This window comes from Camponotus vicinus, unplaced genomic scaffold, assembly GCF_025532165.1.
Source record: "Camponotus vicinus isolate PSW18456_S1 unplaced genomic scaffold, iyCamVici1.0 SCAF_6, whole genome shotgun sequence".
Classification (NCBI taxonomy): Eukaryota; Metazoa; Arthropoda; class Insecta; order Hymenoptera; family Formicidae; genus Camponotus; species Camponotus vicinus.
In genome coordinates this window covers 3,641,564-3,665,749 of record NW_028141978.1, presented here as the reverse complement: position 1 = coordinate 3,665,749, position 24,186 = coordinate 3,641,564, and the positions used below count along the sequence as shown (strand labels likewise).

At 39.6% G+C, this 24,186-nt stretch overlaps 1 protein-coding gene across 2 annotated transcripts; it reads right to left on the bottom strand.

Annotated features, from left to right (window-relative positions):
- Window positions 1-1,792: 1,792 nt before the first annotated feature.
- LOC145972889 (uncharacterized) lies at window positions 1,793-23,912 on the bottom strand. 2 transcript variants are annotated; one of them, XM_083101921.1, is made up of 4 exons: window positions 23,460-23,912; window positions 6,121-6,468; window positions 4,017-4,160; window positions 1,793-3,923 (listed from the first exon to the last, which is right to left on the bottom strand). In XM_083101921.1, the coding sequence occupies exons 2-4, from the start codon at window positions 6,465-6,467 to the stop codon at window positions 2,675-2,677; spliced, it is 1,740 nt and encodes a 579-aa protein (XP_082958047.1). In that variant the 5' UTR covers window position 6,468; window positions 23,460-23,912; the 3' UTR covers window positions 1,793-2,674. The 2 variants fall into 2 exon arrangements, with proteins under 2 accessions (XP_082958047.1, XP_082958046.1); XM_083101920.1 differs by lacking the exon at window positions 23,460-23,912 and having other exon boundaries at window positions 6,121-8,005.
- Between the last annotated feature and the right edge of the window lie 274 nt (window positions 23,913-24,186).

The following is a 24,186-nucleotide window of genomic DNA, read 5'->3' as shown; positions in this document are numbered from 1 at the left end:
TATCAATTAAGTATTTATTAATATGCGGTTAATCTTCATTCTCTAAAAGTTTGATTTTTTGCAAAGTTTAGATAATTATATTTTGTTGTAAACATTACATTTTAAAGTGCGCAATTTTTTTACATATAGCTTGAACCTCCTTCTTTAAAACAAGCCAGGTAAAAGTCGATAGGATTATTTGTTTAAAAGTTGATTTTTTTCCTAGGTGGGACATATATGTCCCGGAGGTACGAAAGAGAGAGAGAGTTAAATAATTAATATTATATCACGGAGCCTTTCATTATACTTATTCGATTTTACAATTCGATTATTTTATTGTGCGTTTTGAATTCGAATTATATATAGTTGATAAGATATTATGAATGAAATATATTTGACTAAGTATCGTTAGAAATATAATTATTGCTTACCTCTTATTATTTATTTCTGTTTCTACATGCGAAGTTTAAAGAGAAAGTGCTCGAAACTACACCATTATAAACGAGTATGTAAATAATTGAAACATGAAATAAATTTGTGTGAGTAACTAAATTAAGACATAAATCTTGTATGCGATAAGAAAGTCGATGACAGGTGGACACGTAAATCGGTACATATTTTGGTTTAGTTTTTATCTGTGTGTCAAATTACAGTAGTAAAGCCGAGCCGCTCGAGCTCGCTCTTTAAAAACAATTAGAGATAACACGAGAGAGAGAAGGATGCGACAAGGATGCGACAAGGATGCGAGAAGAAACGCAAATAAGACGCGAGATACTTTGCGAGTTGACGAAATCCGAGTTTTCTATTGGATTTAAGGATCGAGGAACTATGATTATTGGCTATCGATCGAGTCCGCGTGGAGTATTATCTTCGCAGTCCGCGCGGATTATTTAGGTCAGAAAAAATTCGGGATACTATCGATATATCGAACATCTGACGCGAATATTAATCGTTACGCAAAGATCAAATTTAGCTCAAATACATTGAGTTTTAATATATTTATAGACCTATTTTATATAAAATACAATATCTAAATTAATTGATTGTAATATTAATAATTATTAATATATTGATTTTAATTATAATATGTTTTATGTTTATAGAAGATCGCTTTCAGGAATCACCTAAAAGCAGACCATAACATCTCTCGTTCTTCTCTCTGCACCTGCTGATTTTTAAAATTACCATCTGTCGACAAGTTATTTTATTATTATTATCGTTATAGATATATTTAATTTTCTTGCAAATCATATACAATAAAAAGGAAATGAAAAATATTTTTAAATATTGTAGATCGAAATCTTTGAAAGAAACGAAATTACAACTCTCAATATTCTCTTTTATATAAAATTTTTTTCATCCAGAATTCATTATCCATAAATTAATCTATTATCAATTGAGCAAATTCCTCTATAATTTTCCAAATTTTATGAATAGCTAAAACAATATATATCATTGTTTTATCGATAGAATATCTCTTGTTTACAAACATATTTTATTTTAGTCTTACAATTAGCAAATTTATATAAAAAAATTTTTTCAATCTTATAAAATAAAAAACTTTATAAATACATTTTTTCAATCTTATAAAATAAAAAATTTTATCAATAAATTTCTTTAATCTCTTATAAAATAGAAAAATTTTATATCTTTTTATTACAATTATTACAAATATCTTTATGTAATGCAGCATGTGTATGTATTACAATAACAATATGTATTACAATAATTAATACATTGATGAAAACAATTATAATCAATTATGCAAACAATTAGTCGCGTGGGAAGACAACGAACACACAACATATGCGAATACATAAATAATGTATTTTTTTTTATTGAAATAATTCACATCATAAACATGTACTTGTTATAACAGGAAGGTACTCTCCTGCCAGTTTCACTTTTTAATCATATGTATGTGTGTATGTGTGTATGTGCGTGTGCGTGTGTGTGTGTGATATTCCATACACATATATATAAATTTCTATATACATATGATACACATACATTTTGTTTACATAAAATGTGGAAATATAATTTGTTTTATATAGGGGGGGCCTTATTATATAAAAAAGAACATAATTTTTGAACTCCAATTCTAACGAACGAATTATCGAGGCGAATGAGAGCGAATTATTTCTGTGCGCGTGTCTTTCAAATATATATTTACAGCAACGTAACAAGTTTTCAATTTATCTTTCATTATTATATCAGCTATCTATTCGATTTTAATGTACTGCCGATTCGACAAATCGGAAACGTCACTTTCAAGGTATCGATTAAAATGATTAAAATTGTTACGCGAGCGTATGTCAAGATCTGATTATCTCTGATTAACATTTCGATTGATACAATCGCTTCTAGACAGCTGCTTAAAAGACTTGAGCAAATTTTTATTCGATCTTTGACTGCTTTCATCTTGTCAACTCTCGTTATAGAATACTAAATGCTAATTGTAAGTATTAAACACAAGTATTAAACACGAAGAGTATTATATATTTGGTTTCGCAGTCTGATCGAAACAATTTCCGTTTCCGAGATCAATTAATCTCGTTATCGATTAATTATTTATTATCGACATCCGTTCTGTGAAATTTACGACGTTTCAATTAATTCGTGTTCTGTCATTATAATGAACATAATTCGTACTGACGACTATGAGCTTTTTGGTATGTTGCCAACCGATCGTTTATTACTTATTGATCGTCAAGTCCAGCGGTAAATCTTGCTCCATCTCGGTGACGTTCTCGTTCTTCACTCTGAGGTCCTGGCCGCACGTGTTGGCGGTGTCCATAATGTTGCCCCACACGTTCTCCAACCCGTATCGCAGCTCCATCGAATCCAGCAGGTGTCGGAAGACCGGGTTCTGCGTCTTGAGAATAAAATCCGAGAGGATCTTCGTTTTCTGTAGCATGCTATCGTTGCTGTGTACGCAGCACTTGTGTCGACAGCAACAATCACCTCCGGCGTCCTTGAGCTCCTCCTTGAAAGGTGTCTGCTCTATCTCCATCTTCAGATCCTCCGCCCGCTTGATCACCGAGTGTCTCACCGGATCAGAGCTGATTGTATTTTCCTTTTTGCAGGGTGTGCTGTTGACGATTGACTCAATGTTCCTGTAGTCAACCGTAGAAGTCTTGGTGACGCTGCACTCCATGGTTTCCTCGATCTTGATGGGCGTCGATTGCATCCCGATGCGTGGCATCGGGTCGGATACTCGACCGGGACTTGTGTGAGGTGACGACACCACGGAGCAGTCCTTGATGATGGTGCTACCGGAAGCGTACATGGGATTCACTTGGATTCTATCTGGTATGATGTAATTGTCATCGTACATCCTTGGATAGATCTTCACGTCCTGCTCGTACGGCTTCGGCGGAGTGACTTGCTCCTGTTCTTTCCGTTGCTCCTGGAGATTGTACATGTTGTTCCACTCGACAAAACTTTTCTGTTCTTCAAAGCTGTTACTAGCCTTGGGACTGGAACCAGACATGCTGCTCTCGATGCTCGAATTCTTCTTGTCCGACTCGGAATGCGTGCTGCTGCTCTGCTTATCTGGCGAGTTCACGTCGAATCTGGTTTTCTCCTGAACGTTGCTGTCGTCGAAACTCTTCTCTTGAACTTTGTCGTTATTATTTACGTAATGACGATAAGTTTTGACGTGTTTTCTCAAGGACGACGGATCGGTGTACCTCTTCGAGCATCCCGGCACCTTGCAGCAGTAAGGCTTGTCCACGGCATGGGTCCTGGTGTGCTTGAACCTGTCGGAGGAATTCGAATAGGCCTTGTTGCAACCCTCGACGGGACAGACGTAGGGACGCTCGCCGGTATGAGAACGTGCGTGGATCTTCAGATTCTCCGCTCTGCTGAAGCTCTTATCGCACTGGAAGCAATGGTGAGGCTTCTCGTTCGTATGCGTGCGTACGTGGACCAGCATCTTGTACCTGCGAAAGGAGGCATGAGCGTTGGTCGAGAATGCAAAAGTGACTTTTTTATTTATATATATAGGTGTTTTAATACATTTGAAGGAATTTTACCTCGCGTTAAACCCACGTTCGCCTCTCGCGCATCCTTCCCAGCCACAGTAAAACAGACCCCGCGGTCCAGGCGCAGCGTGCAACCTTGCAACGTGCCCTGCAAGTTGTTCCAGGGATGTGAACCATCGGCCACAGTCATGCCATCTGTAAAAGAGAAAAATATTAATAATTTCGTTCTTTTAATGTATATTTAATCTTTCTTTTTTTCAATTGCCAATTAATCTCTGCGAAATCGCGAATCGTGACTAATCGAAAGTGATGCAATGAGAATGCAGCCTTTCGACGTGCTGAAATATCGAAATATGATTTGCGTCACGAATGTGCTCGCTTACTCGACCAATTGATACCAATTGCGGCCATTTTGCAATTGCCGCCGTTTGACACCAGTTTATCGTAACGGAGACCACGATGTTCGGTACTATTCCAGTCAACGACAACGAATTCCGCCAATTAAGTGGCACGGATATATCCACGGGAGGTCGTGGATCAAGGCAATTTCGAGAGAGATTTGATTGGCCGGAGCGGCTCTCGTCTTTAATTTTTCTATTCACAAACAGCTATAATATATATCTTGTATATAATGTTGTATATAATGGGTGTTATAAATTTACTTTGCGTTTTATTTAATATAATTTGAAAATAATGCATAGCATATATAGAATGTCCGATCGAGCGTTTCTTTAACAAATCGAATATATTAATAATAAGTGTTACGTATGGAAAACATGATAAATTTTAGATAAGAAAAAATTTATAACATTAATAAAATTTATAGAAATAAATCTTTGAGAGATAATTTCGAGTGAAATTTAATATAATGATGACGACTTCAAATAATGAAACTTATTTATGGTGTGTTCTATGATACGTTACGATTGTCATGCATTCGTCACGTGAAAAAAATAATGTTTTCACGATAATCTCTAAGAAACCGTGATAATAAAGCTTCTTTTTATTAGTGATAACATTAAGTCAATAGAGAGCTGGAACTTGATAGATCGTTCACACACATATTATCAGACGACAGAGGATGAAAAGTCGATGTTGTAATGAAAAATATTTAAACAATATATAATGCAAAACAATATATATATATATATATATATCATTCAGTGGCTCCCAGCAACTTCAACAAAATTTCCCTCTTTCGCTCGTTAACTGAAAGCAATTGTTATCATTTCGCCTTATATCGAGTCAAAATTTTATTGAGGACAACTTTAGATACAAACCGAGATGGTTGTAAACCTACTTATTATTAAAGATACATATTCTCCTCCCGAAAGTGTAAATTGAATTAAATCGAGCTAATTAAGGGGAATCTGAATTCAAAAACACGCGAGCTCTCAATCACGCAACATACGACGTTATAAAGTAAAAGGGGTCGAGATGGATTTCAGAATTTCCTAGACGAATAGAAAAACTTCCGACTATCAGTCAAGATACAGAAAACTGGTTGCAACCGGTATGCGCGTAAGATACTCGCGTCTACATTGACTCGAGACAGAGATTAACGTCATTTAACGAGGAGAGACAAACGTCTGCGACAACATAGTGCAAACCGGAACGACGCATTTGATTATCTCTGAAGTGTGGGTTTAAACGATAATTCCGTGATAACAAAGACAAGAAGCACATTGTTTTCAATTTACAATATAAAATTTTTTTTAATTATTTATATGGATAAAAATTTCATATATGTAGTTTCTTATAGATATAAAGAAATCTCATATTAAATATTGTACAATGTGCTTTAATACACTTTTAATAATCTTGTCTCTGTTATCACGAAATTATCAGCATAGACTCGTACTTCAAAGATAATCAAATGCGTCGTTTATACTGTATATAATGTATACTCGAATTAAATTGGCCTCTTTTGACTCTCTCTCTCTCTCTCTCTCTCCTCTCTTTTCGGAAATACTTCAGATAATTCATACAATTATTATAAATCCTGTCTATAAATATAATGAATGATTAAATTATAAATCCTGTCTATAAATATAATATATAAATGATTAAATATTATAAATCCTGTCTATAAATATAATGAATTAAATTATATGATGAAAATTTAATCTTTCCCTCCTGTTTTTCTCTTCCTCACCTGCACTTTAATTGGGCGTTTTCGCCGGTCCTGATGGTACCTAGTTCCAAGCTCGAGCTGGACGCGTCCGAGTCGCTGTGCGCCGGACTCGGGGGTCCACCGGTGCCAAGGGTGCCCGGTGGCACCCCCGCGGCCGGCGAGGCCCCCAGTTCCTCCTCGGCCGGCATCCTTCGCGGCCAAATCGGAAGATCCAGCGGTCCTGGTTGATGCTGGACGCTGAGGTTCCCGTAATAGCTCGGGCCCGGGCTGGTGGTGTAGCCGGAAACCGAGCTGTAAAAACCCGGGGCAGTTCCTAGCAGGGTGCCCGGGTAACGAGCGGCGCCGTAGGGACCAACGTGAGTTGGCATTCTGCCCGGGACGTAAACGATCATCTTTTTAATCATTTCTTTTTTCGCCTTTTTATTCCGCAATTTTATTTTCCGGTTCGCCAAAGACCTGCAGATTTCGCTCCGATCGCTTTAATTAGCGATTCCCTTTAATTCGCGTCTTATGTAGGCTCGATTGTATTACGTGTGTATTTACATAAGAATGTGTATGTGTACGTGTGTGTAACTGCTGTGAAAAATTAGTGTCTATGCCTCTCGAAGGAATCTCGCTCTTCCCGCTTACTTTGATCTTTCACGAGCCGCTCTAATGATCTTTCACGAGCTGACGTATCAGCGCATCGAGCAATGTCGTTACTCTAGATAAACTCGCTCCGAGACTCCGCAATTTCCCGTATATTCAACAATGTACCGATAATGACTATTCTCTCGATACCTGTGACTTATTATCCTGCGTGAAAATTATCTTAACAAGAAAATCATTAGCTACTACGGCTACTCTTTCATATATGTGAAGCCGGTTTGGCAAACTTGTAATCTTGATTGCCAAGTTTAATTATCTTTCTCAAGATTTTCGAAATAGATTTGCTATCAATTGGATTTTTTTTTCTGCTTCTGTGCTTCCTGCGCACACGTTTATTTTCCAAATTTTAATTCCCTCTATTCCTAATCAAAATCTCCTTGGTAATGAAGTCATGTGTCGTTACCAATTCAATTCAATTTTTCTTTCAAGCTCGTATCACCTGTTGCCTCGAAATATCCGCTTTACTAGCGACTTTCGATGGCACCGGGTCGATTACGTCGTCGTCGACGTACTTCCTCAAGCTCGTGCCGTAAAAAACGATCCAGCCATTGAACTTATACAAGACTTTCCAGGTCTTGTTGAGACACTCCCTTGCCTTTCTGAGCTCCGTAAATACGACAAGCCGCCCGCGGTACAATACACACACACCACCTTGCGCGCACCCTCTATGTAGTCCGAGTCTGTATCGTCAGATATACTTGAACCGGTTGGACTTGAGTATACGATAGCTCAGAAATTGCTTGCTGTACTTGATCGAGAACATAACTGGGCTGGACAACCGTAATGAACGAGTCATGAAACACTGCTGTCGCACTTCTGTAGACAATCTTCGCGCGTGTTATTTTGACGGATTCGCTTAATAACGCTGACCGCAGATGAAAAGTTTTGAATCGATATGCGCGTTTATTCAATAAACGACGAACGATTCAATCGATGCTAAGAGAATCCCATTTTTCCTGCTTGCTGGCCGTTGCTTATTGGACGGTGGTCTCTTACAGATGACGCGTCGTAGAAGAAGAAGAGTGAAAAAAACAGCGGTCAGCTCGAGGATGAAGCTCGATGAACTTCTGCCAATTGAGTTGTAGTTAGGCTTGATTGCCCTCTTTACAACACGTTGAAAGCTACCAGTATCAATATAGCTCTTTATTTATCGCACTTTTTTCCGATTAATATTTGCTCGAACGTTCGAGATAAGAGCTTGCTTGAAATATCGTAAGGACTCTACTAGCAAAACGAAACATCAGGAATATCGAACTGATGGCGATGACGGATGCGCAGGCTTATATATGCTCGCGCTATCATCTTTATTACGCCCCTCCACGGAGTATCACCAACACAGACAAGTCGAGTGATAACACTTTGTCGCGCACTCGGTGGCCTTCTCGATACAGTCGTCTTAGCAAACGAGAGCTAATATCAAGCCGACTCAACGATTAATAGCAACTAATTATAAAATAGCTTAAAACACACATATATAGACTTATAAAATTCTGTTTTGAAAATTATTTTAGCATTGTTGAAATAATTTTGATCTAATACAGCGATGACTCCGATTCGGATAATCGTTAGACATAATTTGAGAGTTCTAAGAAAAATATAACAGCAGAATAATGAGAACAAATTATGTGGAGACAAATTTCATCGAAATCAAGATGAAAATTATATATAAGCAGAAAATTATCATTTATTCTGTAGACATTTTGTTGACGAGACGAGGATTGACCCCTGCTGACCTACAAGAAAAAGAAGGATACATCTATTGCGAAAAGCGAGACATCAAATCGCTCGGCCACCACCCGCGGTGCAATCGCGATACCCCCGAATTTGTTGACTTTGTCCCACACGGCTGCCGCTGATCGGCAACGTATGCGGGTGAAACAAAGTCCGCGCGTATCTCTCTCTGTCCTTTTCCCCCTTACAACTGGCGACGCGTTATCTAGCATATTAGCACGTCGGTGTGAATTGGTGGACTGCAAGCTGAATCAACAAGACCGAGCCGACGTGGTCTGGTAATTTCTTCCCGGCGGCGAAATCACGCGCTCTCTCGCGAAAATGACGCCAGCGTCCCTGGACGATGGTCGCCGGCTACCACGGCCGTCCGTGGGAGGGGATCCTCGTCATCAGGAAGCGAGCAGCCTGTCGCCGTTTCGAAAGACGATCCGGTGAAGGTCACTGTCACGTGGTTTCAAACACGTTCCTGGCGCGATGACGCAATTGATAAGACGATGGGAGGAGGCGATTTGCGATCGCGCGCGCGAGACGCTTAAAAGGAACGACGATTTAAAAAAAAAATATCGACAACGATCGACGAAAATATCGAGGCAGATAAAGAGCAACAATGCGTGACCGTGAAGACGCGAGTTTCATAATTGGACGAGCGCGCGCGCTCCGATGATCATCGCGATGATCTCGTTCGAGTGTGCGACGTGACCTCCGAGATCAGTAGAATTGTTAGGCAACTCGAGATACCATCCGATAGATATAGCCAACCTGCGGTACTCTCGAGTCTACATTCTTGATGATATAGAACGGAGTTCACGAACGTAGATTCACGCAAATGAAAAAAAAAAGAGATTGATACGCTTTCATTGATCCGCGATATTTCATGGTGCGAAATTAGTTCAGGCTAAACTTTCATAAACACGATTGAATTTTTCAGACCTTATCTAAATGCTTGGAACTAATAAGCTTAATCGTCGATGACTTTGGCTGACATTAAATCTTTTGAAGTCACATATCGCCATCAGTTACTAAGGCAATCGGTCAAGGCGATATTATTTTTATTCTTGTCGGCATGTGGGATCATTATATCCACAGCGTAGTAAAATGCTATTAAAATCATCGATTTGAAAAAATTTATTTATTTGCGCTCATGCTTCTTCATACAATTTATATCTTCATACAATGAAGATTCTACTTATGTTTAGAGAACGAAGAACGTTTAATTCTCGTTTGTCATTTCGTTTATTTGCCATGTTATATCACACGAGGCCGTAAATGTGTGCAACGTTATTAACGACGCCATTAATTGAGGTATTTAATTCCCCGTTGTAAATCGTAATGTCAAAAGACGATTTATAAAGACCACTTTGTTCCACCAGAGCAGTGGAAAATACGTTTCTCGTAGACACAACAGATGTCGTAAACGCACACCACGCACGAGATAATAATCCATTCTCCACGGATGAAAAGTCAGACGCGAGCCTCGTTTCATTTTCCATCCTATGGAACACAATCGCGATCGCGGCTGACGCTTCGCGAACAAAAACCGGGAAAATCCGTCCACTTTCTTCGATCAGAAAGGGAAGATGGAGTCGATGATCCGTGAGAAATCTCCCTTGTATAAATCGATATAAATCGATATAAATCGTCTGATTTATAATTTACGGAGGAACAATAATTATATCCTAATGACATTTTCTCACGTTTTCTTTCTTATTTATCTATTTACTTTTTTAATAGATTATTAATTGAAAAAAAAAATGTCTGTAACAAAGTGACCTTTTTCCTCGGTAAGTTATCTGAAAACATTGCGAATTAAATATTGTTTAAAAGCGTCGCTTCATCGTCGGGGTGTTAATTGAACGGCAATCTAATCTTGTCGCGACTTGGAATCCGCACGTCTGGCGGTTTCAAGTAAACAAGTTATTCGACTTATCGGTATCAAGATCCACCTGTTGCTATCCACGCGAATGGTTCTCAATGTTGCAAAAAAATGATCGCGTTTTAGCGTAACACGATTAAAAAAGATGCTATAATAGATATAGGGACATTCAATTATTGATGTTTTTCATTAAATTAAATGTATTATAATATGTCAGAGCACAAGTGAATCGATTTTAGCGCGTCTTCCTTTTTTTTCTTCGAAAAAGAAAAAAATATGAAAAAGAATGAATTCTCAAAAGTGCGAAGATACGTGAAAGGACGTGCCGTTCTGACATTATCAGTATTGACTTTGCGATAACACTGTTAAGGGGGTCCTCTTACATTAATTACTTGATAACTGATTAAACACGAATTTAATGACGTCCGTTCATTACTTTAATACTGCAGTTTAATATCGCATATTTACGCGATATCGCATTATTTTTTTATTGCTGCTCCATCATATCCTGCAGAAATATTCTCTTATCGCTTAACACACTGCAATATTTCACAAAAAACATTAGATTAGATGAAATAATTTAATAAAAAAATTAATAAGAAAATATAATAATTTAATAAGAAGATAATAATTTAATAAGAAAATTACGACAATAGATATGAATATATATAAAATAATCTTTTTTATAAACTCTTTAAAGAAATTATCATTAATAATAAATTATCGTTAATATAAATAATTTGCATAAATAATTGAATAATTCGTGTGACAAGGTAAAGAATGAAGGTTGACGTCGTATAATCTTCTTTGACGACAGGCCAGATGTTGAACAATCGATAGCAATTAGCGAAAAATGCAAGATCGACTAAAGAACACGAACGCTATTGTCCCACGCGATCTTAACTTGGAGAATAATTTTAGCATTATGCTCGTTCTAAGCGATCGTATCATATGCGTTTTGTAAATTTTATAATGTGTCGCTTACAGTCTCAGTCGTCGTTGGAACGAGAAAGAGATATGATGCGTATACAAAAATTTATTATTTTAAACAGTATCGCACATGATAATTTTATGTAAAGTCATTCATACGGACACATACGCACATGTGAAATTCATCGTTTGCTTTCATAAGACGTTCGAGAATCGGTCTCACTTCCCGAAGCACTTTCAGCTCTTTTACGTAAAGCCATTATACGGTCGGGCCCTCGATCGATCTCACAGGCGCGCTATAATTTATACCGCTACGCACCAGACGATACTCAATTCTTGATTCAACCTCCGAGAAAAGTACCCCCAGCGACCTTACCTTAAGGCTAATGAATATTGTATAGCCACCTTTCCTGCCCCATCTCGCCTTTTCTCTCCTTCCCCCCTGACCTTTCCTGCAACCGCCGGTTCCCACCCTTCATCTCGGATGACACCCCACGGACCGGGCTGCTGGCGTCGGCGTGCTTTGATCTCGGGGAACGCGGCGAACAGGTAGAAGAAATCGAGAAGAGGACCGGGAGAGCAAAAGAAAGAGAAAGAAAGAGAGCGAGTGTGTATACGTATGCGTATGAGAGAGAGAAAGACGGAAGAGAGGGACGAGAGGGAAAGAAGGAAGATCACGGCTCGAGACGGAGATTCCACGACGGCCAATGGAAGAGCCGGGCCCGACGCTAAACTCGAGAAAATATGTTTGGAGTCTTTAGATTGAGATCCGGAGAGAGATAGAATCCTACTCCCCCTCTTCCCTCTTCCCTCTGCTTCCCACCACCTTCCCCTTCACTGCTGCTTATGATGCGTCCGTGGAACGCCGAAAGAGATTTTATTTCCCTTCGCCGCGCTCCTTCTCCCCCTCCCCCTCTCCTCTTCTTCCCCCTTCCGCAGATCTTTCATTTAGATTTGATTCCCGGTGCTTTCCCTTGGGGATACCATCGGGCCCCGGGATCTTTCGATGGGCCCCCCGACTCCACCAACCGGGGCGACCATTTCGGTAGCTGTTACGTCCTTTGGGCCCTGTTTACGATGATTGTGAAAAATTGAATCGCTTCTCGCGGATACAAGAGAACTACTCGGCGGCGGTTTCGGGTTTAACATCGCTGCGACTAATAATTTGCTTTCGACATTCCGAATATCTCCTTAATTAAAGTTATGTTAAGTTACGTTCCTCTGCCGGCTGGGCGGTAGTAAAATTTGGCGGTACATAAGCGCAACGTTATTTAGCATCGAACTTTCTTAAGGGGATACTTCCAAGCGTTCCTCGAGTGAATTTAATTAATAAAAATTAAAAAAATATATCGTCTCCTCTCTCTCTCTCTCTCACTTTTTCCTTCTCTTTTTCTTTTTCTATCGAGTTTAATGGAACGTTGAATAGACGGAATGATTCGCTAACGAACGCGAGTACAATTCCTCTGTCAAACATTCATTAACCTTTTCGTCCCGATGGGAAGAAAGCTTCCCTACGGGAAGCCCGTTTCGAGGGAAACCTTGAGAAGAAAATTGGATCGCCCCATGCTCAGCGAGAGACCACTTTCAGCCGCGGCGAGGTGGGAAACCGAATATATAGATCGCGTGGCGCTTTGCGTGTGGTTCGCGTCACAAAAATACGTCAGAACGAATGGGGAGAGGAGGAAAAAGGGGCAACGAGGGAGGAAAGAGGGAAGGAGGTGCTCGATCTCCCCTGTGTGTTGCTCAGCCACTCCGTAGCTCACAGCGGGGGTTGAAATTCCCGCGATGCTTCTCGTCATACTTTTTATTTCGTCGCGCTGTCGGGGGGAGGGGTTGCGTCGAGAGAGAGAGTTTGCCCTTTTTTTTTATCTTCCACTCTTTCGAAGTCCTACCGGCCGATAGTGGGTCTCGAGTGCCGTGAGAGAACCATATGGAAGAGCCATAGACTCCTTTGTGGACTTCTTCAGGAATTTTGAAACGATTGAGCTTTATTTTATTCCTCTAGACGTCATCAGGTACCTCTTCATCCCCCATAAGAATGAGATCTCGGAGCGTGGAGCTTCCTTCCGGAAGCTCGAAAAAGCCCCGAAGTAATCGAAGCTACGAACAAAGATCGACGTTGGAGTCAAGGATGAATGTGCGTGCGTCCTCCGTTGATTTACCGTGCTTAAAGACGGAATATTAATATCGCAATGGCGTGCGCCGGCTCCGGTCTGGTACACGCGTGTGCTCCCCACGGATGCGAGTCGTGCCACGCACTCACACACGTAATGCGTATTACGTACGGGACAGGAGGATGGCTACCGGTCGCAGCGGGAGAGCACGACGGGGGTCCTCTACCTCCGCGCCGACTCGAAACCTTGCTACCGAGAGGAAGAAGCGAACTTTCATCCCGCTCCGGCTTCGTTCCTTCTTCCTTCTCCCCCCCTCGTCTGCCATTCTGTCTCTCTCTCTCTCTCTCTCTCTCTTTCCTGTAACGCGTATTATTCATCTCGTCTCTCCCTCGCTTCCTCCCGCGGTTTCTCTTGGTAATCTTCCGATCCCTCGTGGCGCTACCACACGTTGATTCGTCGATCTTGCTCGGTCACGTGACCGGTTTATAAGGCTGGCGGCGGCAGACGGTGCACCACTTGTTCGCCGCGCCTCGTCTTGCGAGTTGGGCCGTACTTCCGTTTTTTTTTTTTTTTTTGTAGGCGTCCCAGGCATATGAAATTCGAGGCACTGGCGGGGTACAATGCGGACGTAATGCGGTTACCAATTGGGCCACGATCGGTGCCCATTACGGTTAAAGAATAGAAACAATAGGCAGCATCTGTGCGGTATACAAATGATAAAAAAGCGGAGCGAAAAGAATGCGATTCTTTTGAGAAAGATTTCAGGAAATTACTACGCTGTCTACCCAGAAGCTGTAATCATTACCAAACATTATCGAACGATTTTGTGATTCCAAAAAGAAATTCTTCAATATGACCTGTTTCTTTACAATAAGACTCGATCATCTTTTTACGACGAATCGTTTGATGACAAAAAGAACCACAAGACTCTTCCACACTGAGAAAAAATCTGGTTGCATTAATTAGAAATCGGATAGATTCAATTAGTATGTCTGTTGGAAAATGGACGAATCAGAATTCCTTTAGGAATTACCAGATGAATATGATTAATTTCTTCCTGTTAAATTTACCAAATTTTCTTGTTAATAATACTAAATTTACTTAAAAAATGGCATCACTGTGTCCATGTTTAGTTAATATAACAAAAAGTTTTATAGATCCAACTAGAAAATACTAACCAAATCCTTGTAAGTAAAATCAATTAAACGTTCTAGTTAAAAAAAAACGAGTCTTATTGTGATAACCAGAAATTCTGCTTGGTTTAACCAAAATGTCTTCTATCAGATACGTCTTGTTGATACAATCAAACGATTTTTCTCAGTGCAGGAATATGACGGTTCATACTCACAGGAATATATGAAGACATTACCGCGACGCGAACGACGGCGAAGGACGACAGAAGTCTGACCGATGTCGTGTAAACATTACGACGAAGATCCCCCGTGAGGGTCTACGAAGAGCCCCCCGGGCCCGACGGCGGCGAAGCGCCGCACGGTCCGCTCGCACGGCGCCAGGGGCCTATTAAAAATGATGCTTAAAGAACGAATTATGGAAATGAGCCGTTATATCAGCTCCGGGCTCCCATATTACCGACGACTTAGCCCGTTCGCGTTGAAATTACAGGTTGCGATCACCCTGCCCCCCATCCTCTACTCGTCCACTCCTAAGCCGGGTAAGAGGGATCGCCACCCTCCCTCACCCCCCTCGGGGTGGAATACATTACGTTGATTTTCGGGATTGAAGATTAAATCCTCCCGCCGTGAGGTCTCTCGTTCTTCCTGTATTCTCTTTGAGAACGATATGCGTATGTGTGCGTGCGCGTGATACGCAATGTTCTTCTATCGCCGAGAGAACGAGATGCCAATTAAATAATTCCGCCATTACGCCGCTATCTTACGATCGCCGGTGTCATTATTGCAGTGATACCAGTTTTTTAACCAGTCTGCTAATGTACAGTGGCATCAGATTCGTGAAGATTTTAACGTCCCGATAAGATTCTTAAGATAGAAACGATAAATTTGAGAATTCTAAAGTATGTCTTGAGATGTATCGATTGTATAGTCTGTCATCAAACTAAAAACCCGTTTTCTCATTTAAAAAAATTGATCGGAGACCGATAGAAATAGATATTATGTTTATAGACTTTCACTTGTGCAATAGTATTGTAGCAATATTGTTGCAATATGTAAAATGATATTGTAATCAAACACGCATTTTTTAAAGATATATATCGATTATATCAATTTTGTGATTTCTATCGCGGAAAAATATAATTTAAATAGAATTATGACATGTAATGATATACTAATAATAAATTAAAATAATAGAATTTTATTCCTTTTCTCCTTTAAAGTTAAAAGAGAAAAAAAATGTCGGCAATAAAACGTACAAACGAAAGTAGATTCGTATTTGTCTTTTTTCCCCTTTTAAGCGACTTTAATTGCTAAAGCAATTTTCTTTATTTTCTTTAACATTCTTAAAAGACTTGTGTGATTCATAAATAATCCCTTTTGGGCAGAATTTTTTTTGTAAAGCATTGATTTTTACAGGAGATTGTTCAACGATTCATAGTGTGATCTATGTGCGCCCTTTCCTTGTTCAAAAATTTAACCTGGCAAAGTTCCACGGAGAGTTCACGAGGTCAAAAATAAATAGAATAGCGCCCAGGATTCCTGGTATACCAACAAAAACGTCCCTGCGATCCCGCCGCGTTGTATAAGTGCTCGACCATCGGGACACGCGATCGGAAATCTCACCTTTGCGCGTTTCTCAGTTTCTGAAAAGAGCGCGCGGCGTGCGGTAACATAGGAAGGAAAATATTTGCCAACTCCCTTCCCCCTTTTCCTCTGTTTGTACGACGTACAGGAATGTCTCGGCGAATGGCTACACGGGAGGTTGGAGGAATATTTTCGCAAACACGAACACGTCAGGTCTAAAGTCGCGCATTCTTCTCCGGAGAATGCATTACCTTCGGATACATACTTAGTTATTATTTTTATACAATAAAAAATAAAACAGAAAATATTCCAATAACGTTTAATATAATATTGTGTAAATGTTTATGATAAAAGAGGATATATATTATTTGTCGTATAAATTATCAAGTTTTACACGCGACAGATGGATAGTCTATAGGTAATCATGTAGGACCAGCATGATCTTTCATATAGACCTACAAAATCACGGTTCTCAACCCGCCTTCGAAAAATCGATAATTAATCACGAATTTCACACCTTCGGTAGACCGCAAGAAAGAAAGCCGTTCCACAAGGGACGCGGAAGGATCTCATTCCGCACCCTAGCCTGACTGGTGCGCAGGATCCGGAATGAAAGAAGTCGGAGGATAGGGAGTGTCTGTATAGACTATGCCAACACCCCATGGCATCGCGCTATGGAATTTTTGTGTTGGTGAGACGAATCGCTAAACTGGACCGCATTGACAAATGATTCCAACATTTTGTGCCAGGGAAACCGTCGGGGAGGACCTCCCACATCGAATAAATGCCGCCGTCGTATGTTTTCGTAGGCTCCTTTCTTCCTTCCTTCGTTTTTTACATTTTCTGCCATTCCAAGGTTAAGGCCGTGCCCGGATGACACGATCTGCGAGATCAAAAATAGACACGGTCCTCTCTCCCGCGAATTTTACATTTCTATTATTATTTTGCAATTGATTATTAGTACTATTATATGCATGTATAATATATTTTATTTATTTTATATATTTTATTTATTTTGTTATTGTTATGTAACGTTATCATTAAAAAGTCGTCGAATTTATTGCTTCAAGTTTCATGAATCGGCGAATTTTCTTTTATGAAAAATACACATAAGCAACTTTAAACTTTGATGTTGTAATAATCTGATAATGCACACTTGTATTAATATCGTCTGCAAAGAGCATTAATTTTAGTATGTTAATTTGACGATAAAATATGAACTCGTTAAAAATAAAGTTATTCGACTAATTATTTGAAGATTTAGAAAAATATTTTCAAACTTTTTACTGTATCGGACTTAATTATTATGCTTGCATTTGTATACGCACATTGTATTAATTAGTAAATTAATAAATTGTATTGAATTATTAATTTATATCGTTCATAAAAAAAGAAACAAATTTAATAACAGACAAAAATGTATTATTGATGAAATTTTAATAAATTAATTAATCACTCAGCTAAGTATAAATATATTTTCGAAAACAGTTATTTAAAAAAATTTGTCGCATTTCAAAACTAAGTTTAACAATTATAATTGTGACACAAATAAGATAAAGAAAATCATTTTAGATGTGACGACATTGTATTGCATAATACCTCTTCAGTATCTCTCAACGAGTCTATCGCCCTTCTAATAATAGCACAAATACAGCGCCCGCATTATGCTCGTACTTGAGCAATATATAATGGAGTTGTCACCTGTTAGAAAGCAAATGGATTCATAAAAGCAATTAAATCGAATTAAAAGACCAATATAAAAGCTTAAGAAAGATATGTAGGTATATATGTGGTAGAGATATTTCGATGTGAAAAAAGATTTCGATATTTTTATGGGGTGACATTTTAAAAATATTGATAACGCGAGGCGATATACATATTATATAAAATTGTATATAAATATTAATTAATTAATATCTAGAATTATTTTTATATTAGCATATTGAGATTCTACATTTTATACCTGATATAAAGATTCGTAAAAATGCATAGGTTTGTTTTCTAATTATCGATAAAGATACAAGAAAAACTATTTCTGGAATCTAAAAATATAGTCGTCGTTAAATTTACAAATGAAAGAGTTTGTGGAATTGAACAAGGAATTCGAAGAATCCTTAAGAAGAAATTTTTAATTCCGTAGAAAGTTCATATTATCAACGTGACGTAGTCTTCTTCCATAAATAAAAATGCTTTATATAAAGAGGTCCATTGTAACTTGAGACCGGTTCACATATTCACTCCTTTAGGCTACCAGTATACCGATGAAGCGTACTAAATTCCAGATGTCGAAAGTGACAACGACGTTTAGATACCTAATGAGTGAAAAAGGGCGAAAACGCAATTCACGAAAGCTTTTAGAAACTCTCTAGGGGGTTTGCATAAAACGTGCGCACGAAGAGTCGTCGTCCCTCTACATGTGTTACAGAGTCCTGGAGCCTCCTCGTAGTTATGGTGGTTCGCATGGTATGTCTCGTCGCGACGTAAGACACCGTAGCATACCACACACAACGCGACACCTCGGCCATACGAGTTGACCGAGGACTCCGGCAGGACCACACACGAAGGATCTCGCCCCTCCCCTTGTCTTTTTCCTCTTTCTCCTCGCCACTTGCCTCCGCGAGTCCTTCCTTGTTCCTCAGAAAAATAAAAAGAGCGGCCTTCTTGGTGGAAGGACGCGCGCGGTCGCGGAGAAGAAAACCGAGAGGAGTCACTTAACCGTCATGCCATTAACCACGCACACGAAAAGGAGCCTTAAAAAACACGCGGCCCCCGTCTCGGTGACGCCTCGTTACGGAATCGACACGAAAAGTCACGAGCCGCATGTTATTGAGATTGTAATTACGGCTTTAAAATTAATAAGGATAATGAGCGATTATCAGCCGTTCCAGAAAAATCAAGCAATACGAAAGGGGGCTTATTTCATTGTTCCTTGGAGACATTCAAAGTATTTCGAGTTAATTATTCACTTACTTATTCGTTTACAAGATTACTGTTGTGTAGAATATTTTCCTGAATCTCGCTTCAATTACGATCGTCGATAAGGACAAAATAGACTGCGGATCTGTCGCATGAAAGGACAAAGGCCAAATACGACCGACTACTCGTCTAGGATTCATGCGGGCTAGAAAAATCGTCTGACGGGGGGGTCTTCCCGCATTGTTAGTTGCACATTTCTAAACGTTATTCTGGTGGTCTATTGTTCTCTTTAAATTCAAAACTAGCCACTGACAACGATATCTTTGTCGTCAACCACCTACGAAAGGTATAAACCGAAGGTTACTCACAATAGAGCTTCCTCGTCCATGACCACCGGAGGCTGTTTTTGCGGCTTGGGAAGAGAGAATCGACCGACGGACCAAAACATCTCATTGTTCCATTTATGGCATGTTTTGAGTATCCTTCGCGCTTACGTCGGTGTCCGTTTCCGAAAAGCGGCATGTTCGCCGATCGTGCGCAGCTATGACCGAAACGAGGTGCAGACAGTTCGCAAAAACTCGCTGCAATGCAGGATGCAACGGGCGCAATCGGAATTTCCTATCAAATGTATTTGGTCGAAATAGGGCGATTCCGGCGGTTGTGGTATCATTAATGCGCCGCGACTCGGAACGTCAGAGAACGGAACAAAATTATCCGATTGTCGCGCTCGTTCCGATACGCCAAGGATACATAATCGAGAGAATTAAATACATGTACGACACTATTTTCCAGCAGCGTGCTTTCGATTTTTTCTTATTAAATTCTGGCAACGCGCAATCATAGATGTCAATCATAGATACGTCAATTTATGACTTGGAGCTTGAATCTCGGAAGCGAAATTTCCAATTCCAGACGACAAAAGAAACCGTTAAGAGTTCAGAGTCATTCTGCGAACGACTCGGAGCGGCGCACCGGTTGCCCAGGAGCCCGTGGATTCCCACGTGGGCCGAGCGAAGGATGCGGGCCGAAAATATGCAAATTTATATGCGTATCCCCGATGCGCGATTCCTCATCCTGCCGGGCCGCCTGACTGCCCGGTTTACCCACTTGCACCCGAGGGCCCCAAGACCTATGGGAGCCTGTCACTCTTTCTCTCTCTCTCTCTGCTTCTTCTTCACGGAGTTGGAGTCATTACCATACGTGACCATAAATGAAACCTGTCTCTCCGCGTAACAATAGAACAATCTCCTCGCGCGAGACACAAAGGCGTCGTACGTGTCCCTACGTGAGCATACATATGCACCCTCTCTCATAGATCCTACCAACTTTTCTCGAACTCCCTCCGCGTGCCCCCGTTATCCCTCTTTCTCCCCGAGAGACCCGCGAGATGTCCCGAGCAACGGTATCCTGCGACAGGATACCGGTTCCGACGCGCATCCTGAAGCGGGACGTTTCGTCCTGCTTCCAGGCGCGCGTAGCCGCGCCATTGTCTAGCTGAGATTAGGCGAATTCGAAAAATGACTCGGTCGAAGCTGGAAACCGTGTAACGGTCGCCGGTGGGTTCATAGGTGATCGTCTTTCTGGATTCTTTTTCAACGAACCTCGGTCAACGGCCGCGCGAGGCGGAGATTTCTAGGGACTGGACCCGATCGGGGATCTTTCTACCAGCACGTCGGATGATTCGTTACGAGACTCGGAATTTTTTTTTAACGAGACTCGCTCGACCAACGACCGCGTTGCTTCCTTTAACGAGATGTGACCGTTTCGAATAATACGTTAAAGAATTGATACGATAGGGTGGTTGAATCAGTCTCAAATTTTCATTTTGATATAGATGACGAATTTTCTAACGTAGGATAAAATAATATATAATAATACGCTCCGATAAGAAAAATGCATCACTCATTGCTTGAACACAATAAGCTTACTAATAAATATTATTATGAAACGGCAGTCGACAGACAATAATACAACCGGGAAACTGCTTAAAACTGCTCCGAATATGATTCTATATTTAAAAAAATTACAAAATCAATAATTTTTAAGGAAAAAGTTGTAAAATATATTAATAAATATCTTTAATGATTTTTTACTCTATAAAAATAATTATGTTTGTATTTGCATTCTCACTGTATTTCTGAAAGTATAACCGGAAACAACCGTATTTTTTATTATTTTTTCTATTTAATATATGTATGTGAAGATATATTTTTTTTAAAAACACAAAAATGGCTCACATAGGGATAATATGTCCTAGTTCTGTTATAATATATTTTCATCATTTTTTCTGACAAATTATGAGCCAATAAACGCATAAATGTATAAACGCATAAATGTATAAACGCATAAAAGAAAAACTATAAAAGTACAATAGGAAACAAGCATTGCTAGAAACAATGGCGAAGGTCGAGGTATTATAAATGTGTCAATGTTTTTTTAGAAGATTATCTGAGGCGTTTTTCACCAAAGTCCGGGAGAAAACATCCTTTACAATATTTTCAATAAGTTGATCTTATAATTTAAATATTTCAATTAATCAAAAATTAATGTAATTATTAACTGTAATATTAGTAAATCTTTGTAAATTGCAATTATCAATAAAATCTATCCACCATAAGGGTGTTTTATATCGATTTAAGTAAAATGTGAGACGTGTTACATCATTTTATTCTATATCAGTTCTGTTTTTATCAATAAATTTTCATAGAAGACATTCTATTAAGTTAGTTAAACAGGAAAGTAACCGAAAAGTACGTTGGCGCACCTCGCTTTTCACGTCAGGCTCTTTTTATATTTTCATACCAGTAAGAGGATTCCTCTGCGCAGACTCCCACACTTTGAATGAACCGCACAGATTTTTACGCAATCTCATTGAACCCGCTGTGGATCAACAGTGATCCACAGGGGGAGCATTGTTGTCGAGGTACGATGTGCTGGATCCCGATTCCAGAACCTCTTCTCGTACCTGACCTGAGATAATCCCATCCTGGTACCATGTGTGCTTTATCCCAGGGGATCTGGTACACCGTGCCCTCCCCTCCTTTCCCTCTCCCGCAGATTCAAAAATGCCTGTGCTACAGGGGTCCTGCTCGAGAAGGTATCCCATCCTCGCTTTACTTTTACTTTCTCCTTTTATCTATCGTTTTTTCCCCTCGGGTTGTCAAGCTATAGCGAATCGAGTGACAGCGACGACGTTTGTCACCCCCTATTTTTGTCGTCCGAAGCGGGGAAAATTCTGCGTTTTCCTTTAGATTTAAAAGATCGTCCGATTTAAAATCGATTTTTACTCCAATTGCGTAAAAAAAATATCAGAACATTTATCTGTCGAATAAAATAATATTTTAAAGGGCAAAATGATGTGAATCTTGGGCGCGAATTTTGCACACTGTTAAAATGCTTGCCGGCAATGCTTATCGAATTTAATGATATGTTATGTTTTTAACGCGGATATTGCAAAACAACCGGTAATACGAATAACATCGGAAGGTAAACGAGTATTATAATCTGCAAGTCTTTGGTCAGTTTTCGCAAAATTGTAAAGGCGATTCGTCCTTCGTAACCTTTCTCACGTCCGTAAGTTTAGGAAACTGGTTTGAAAGGTCTTCCGGTGCTGTCGTTTCGTGGAATCTCGGGGAGATCGATAGTTCTCTTCGAAAATTTGATCGCGATAAATCGTGGATCGTTTTGGGTACATCGAGCGAAAAGTAAAAAAAAAAAAGCAAAACAATCTCTCTTATAGTTGGCGCGAGATGACAGCCTCGAAAACCTCGTTCAACCAGTCTTCTAAGAGATGTGTCTTCTTCATAATATAAATTGAATTTTCAACTTTGGCAGATTTCGGATGTGATTCGTAATATCAAGATTTTTGTAAACTTTATGTGTCACATCTTTTTATATATTTTTAGGCTTTTTATATAAATTACTTATAGTTTTACGCATGATTGATTTAAAATCCTACATTTATGGTTTACTTTACTGCTATATTCTTTATAAATCATTGATAAGAACCTGTTGTTTTTTAATACAATAACGTATATAGAAACAATTTCATATGGTTCAGAAAAAAAACTTGCGAAAGAAATCCGAGATAAATATGTAACTTTCGTGAATCGATATGAAAAATAAAAATTGCCATCAAATATCTAAATTTTAAATTAATTTATAATATATATAATGATAATATCCTGAACTCTCTTTCTCTCTCTTCAAAAAATATATGTAAAATGAAATAAAAATTTTCTTTTTTTCAATATTAAGCTAATTTCTTTCAGTCACATGATACGAAAATTTACATTAGATTATTATCACGAGAAAAATTGTGAGAGTTAAAGTTTCCATTAAAGTAGAAATTTGTAAATAAAGCTTATATGAAGAAGTCACATTAGTTTTCGTTGGAGAAAGAACGCGTTTGCAAAATAATTTGTAACTCACCAATAGCGAATTAGCCGGATTCTTCGGATCCTTTTTTCGATCATCGGAATCCAAGAGATCCGCGGAAAAAATCCGTCGGGACACAGTGTCCTCACCTCACAGGGAAGAGAAAAACTGACGATTTGCGCACTATTTACCAGTGTTTGACTGTAGAGAGATCGGTGAGAATCTCTTCCACGTGGTCGCGTCGCGGCTCTTCGGCGACACAAGTAACGAGATATTTACGTCATGTGGCGTTAAACCTCCCCGTGGATGTTTCGCGGTTGCAATTTTATGCTTTTCTCCAAGACACGTGCGAGCACCGAGAAGTAGGAGAAGAAGATGAGAAAGACGAAGAGTAGGTAGAAAAGAAAAAGAAGAAGAGAGAGAACATAAAGTGTGAGTCACGATGGTAAAGTCGAAAGTCTGGAATCGAACCGCTGGTTTCCAAGGATGCTCGATTCAAACTGAGACCACGAAGAGGTCCCTCACGAGTCCCCGGCTCGGGTGTGGGTTTTCGGTTCGTTTTTCCCTTTTTTTTCCTCCCCATCACTCTGCCTTTCTCTCTCTTTCACGATCGGTTCTTTCTTTCTCCCTCCCATCCTGCACCTTGTTTTCTCTCTATCTCACTACCAGGGTTCGATCTTCTGGTCTCCGTTCACTTGCTCGCTCGTTTGCTCTCATCCTTCGTAGTTGATCGTCTCTCTCGTTCTTTCATCAGGGCCGACGTTTGTGGGCCCCCCGGGCC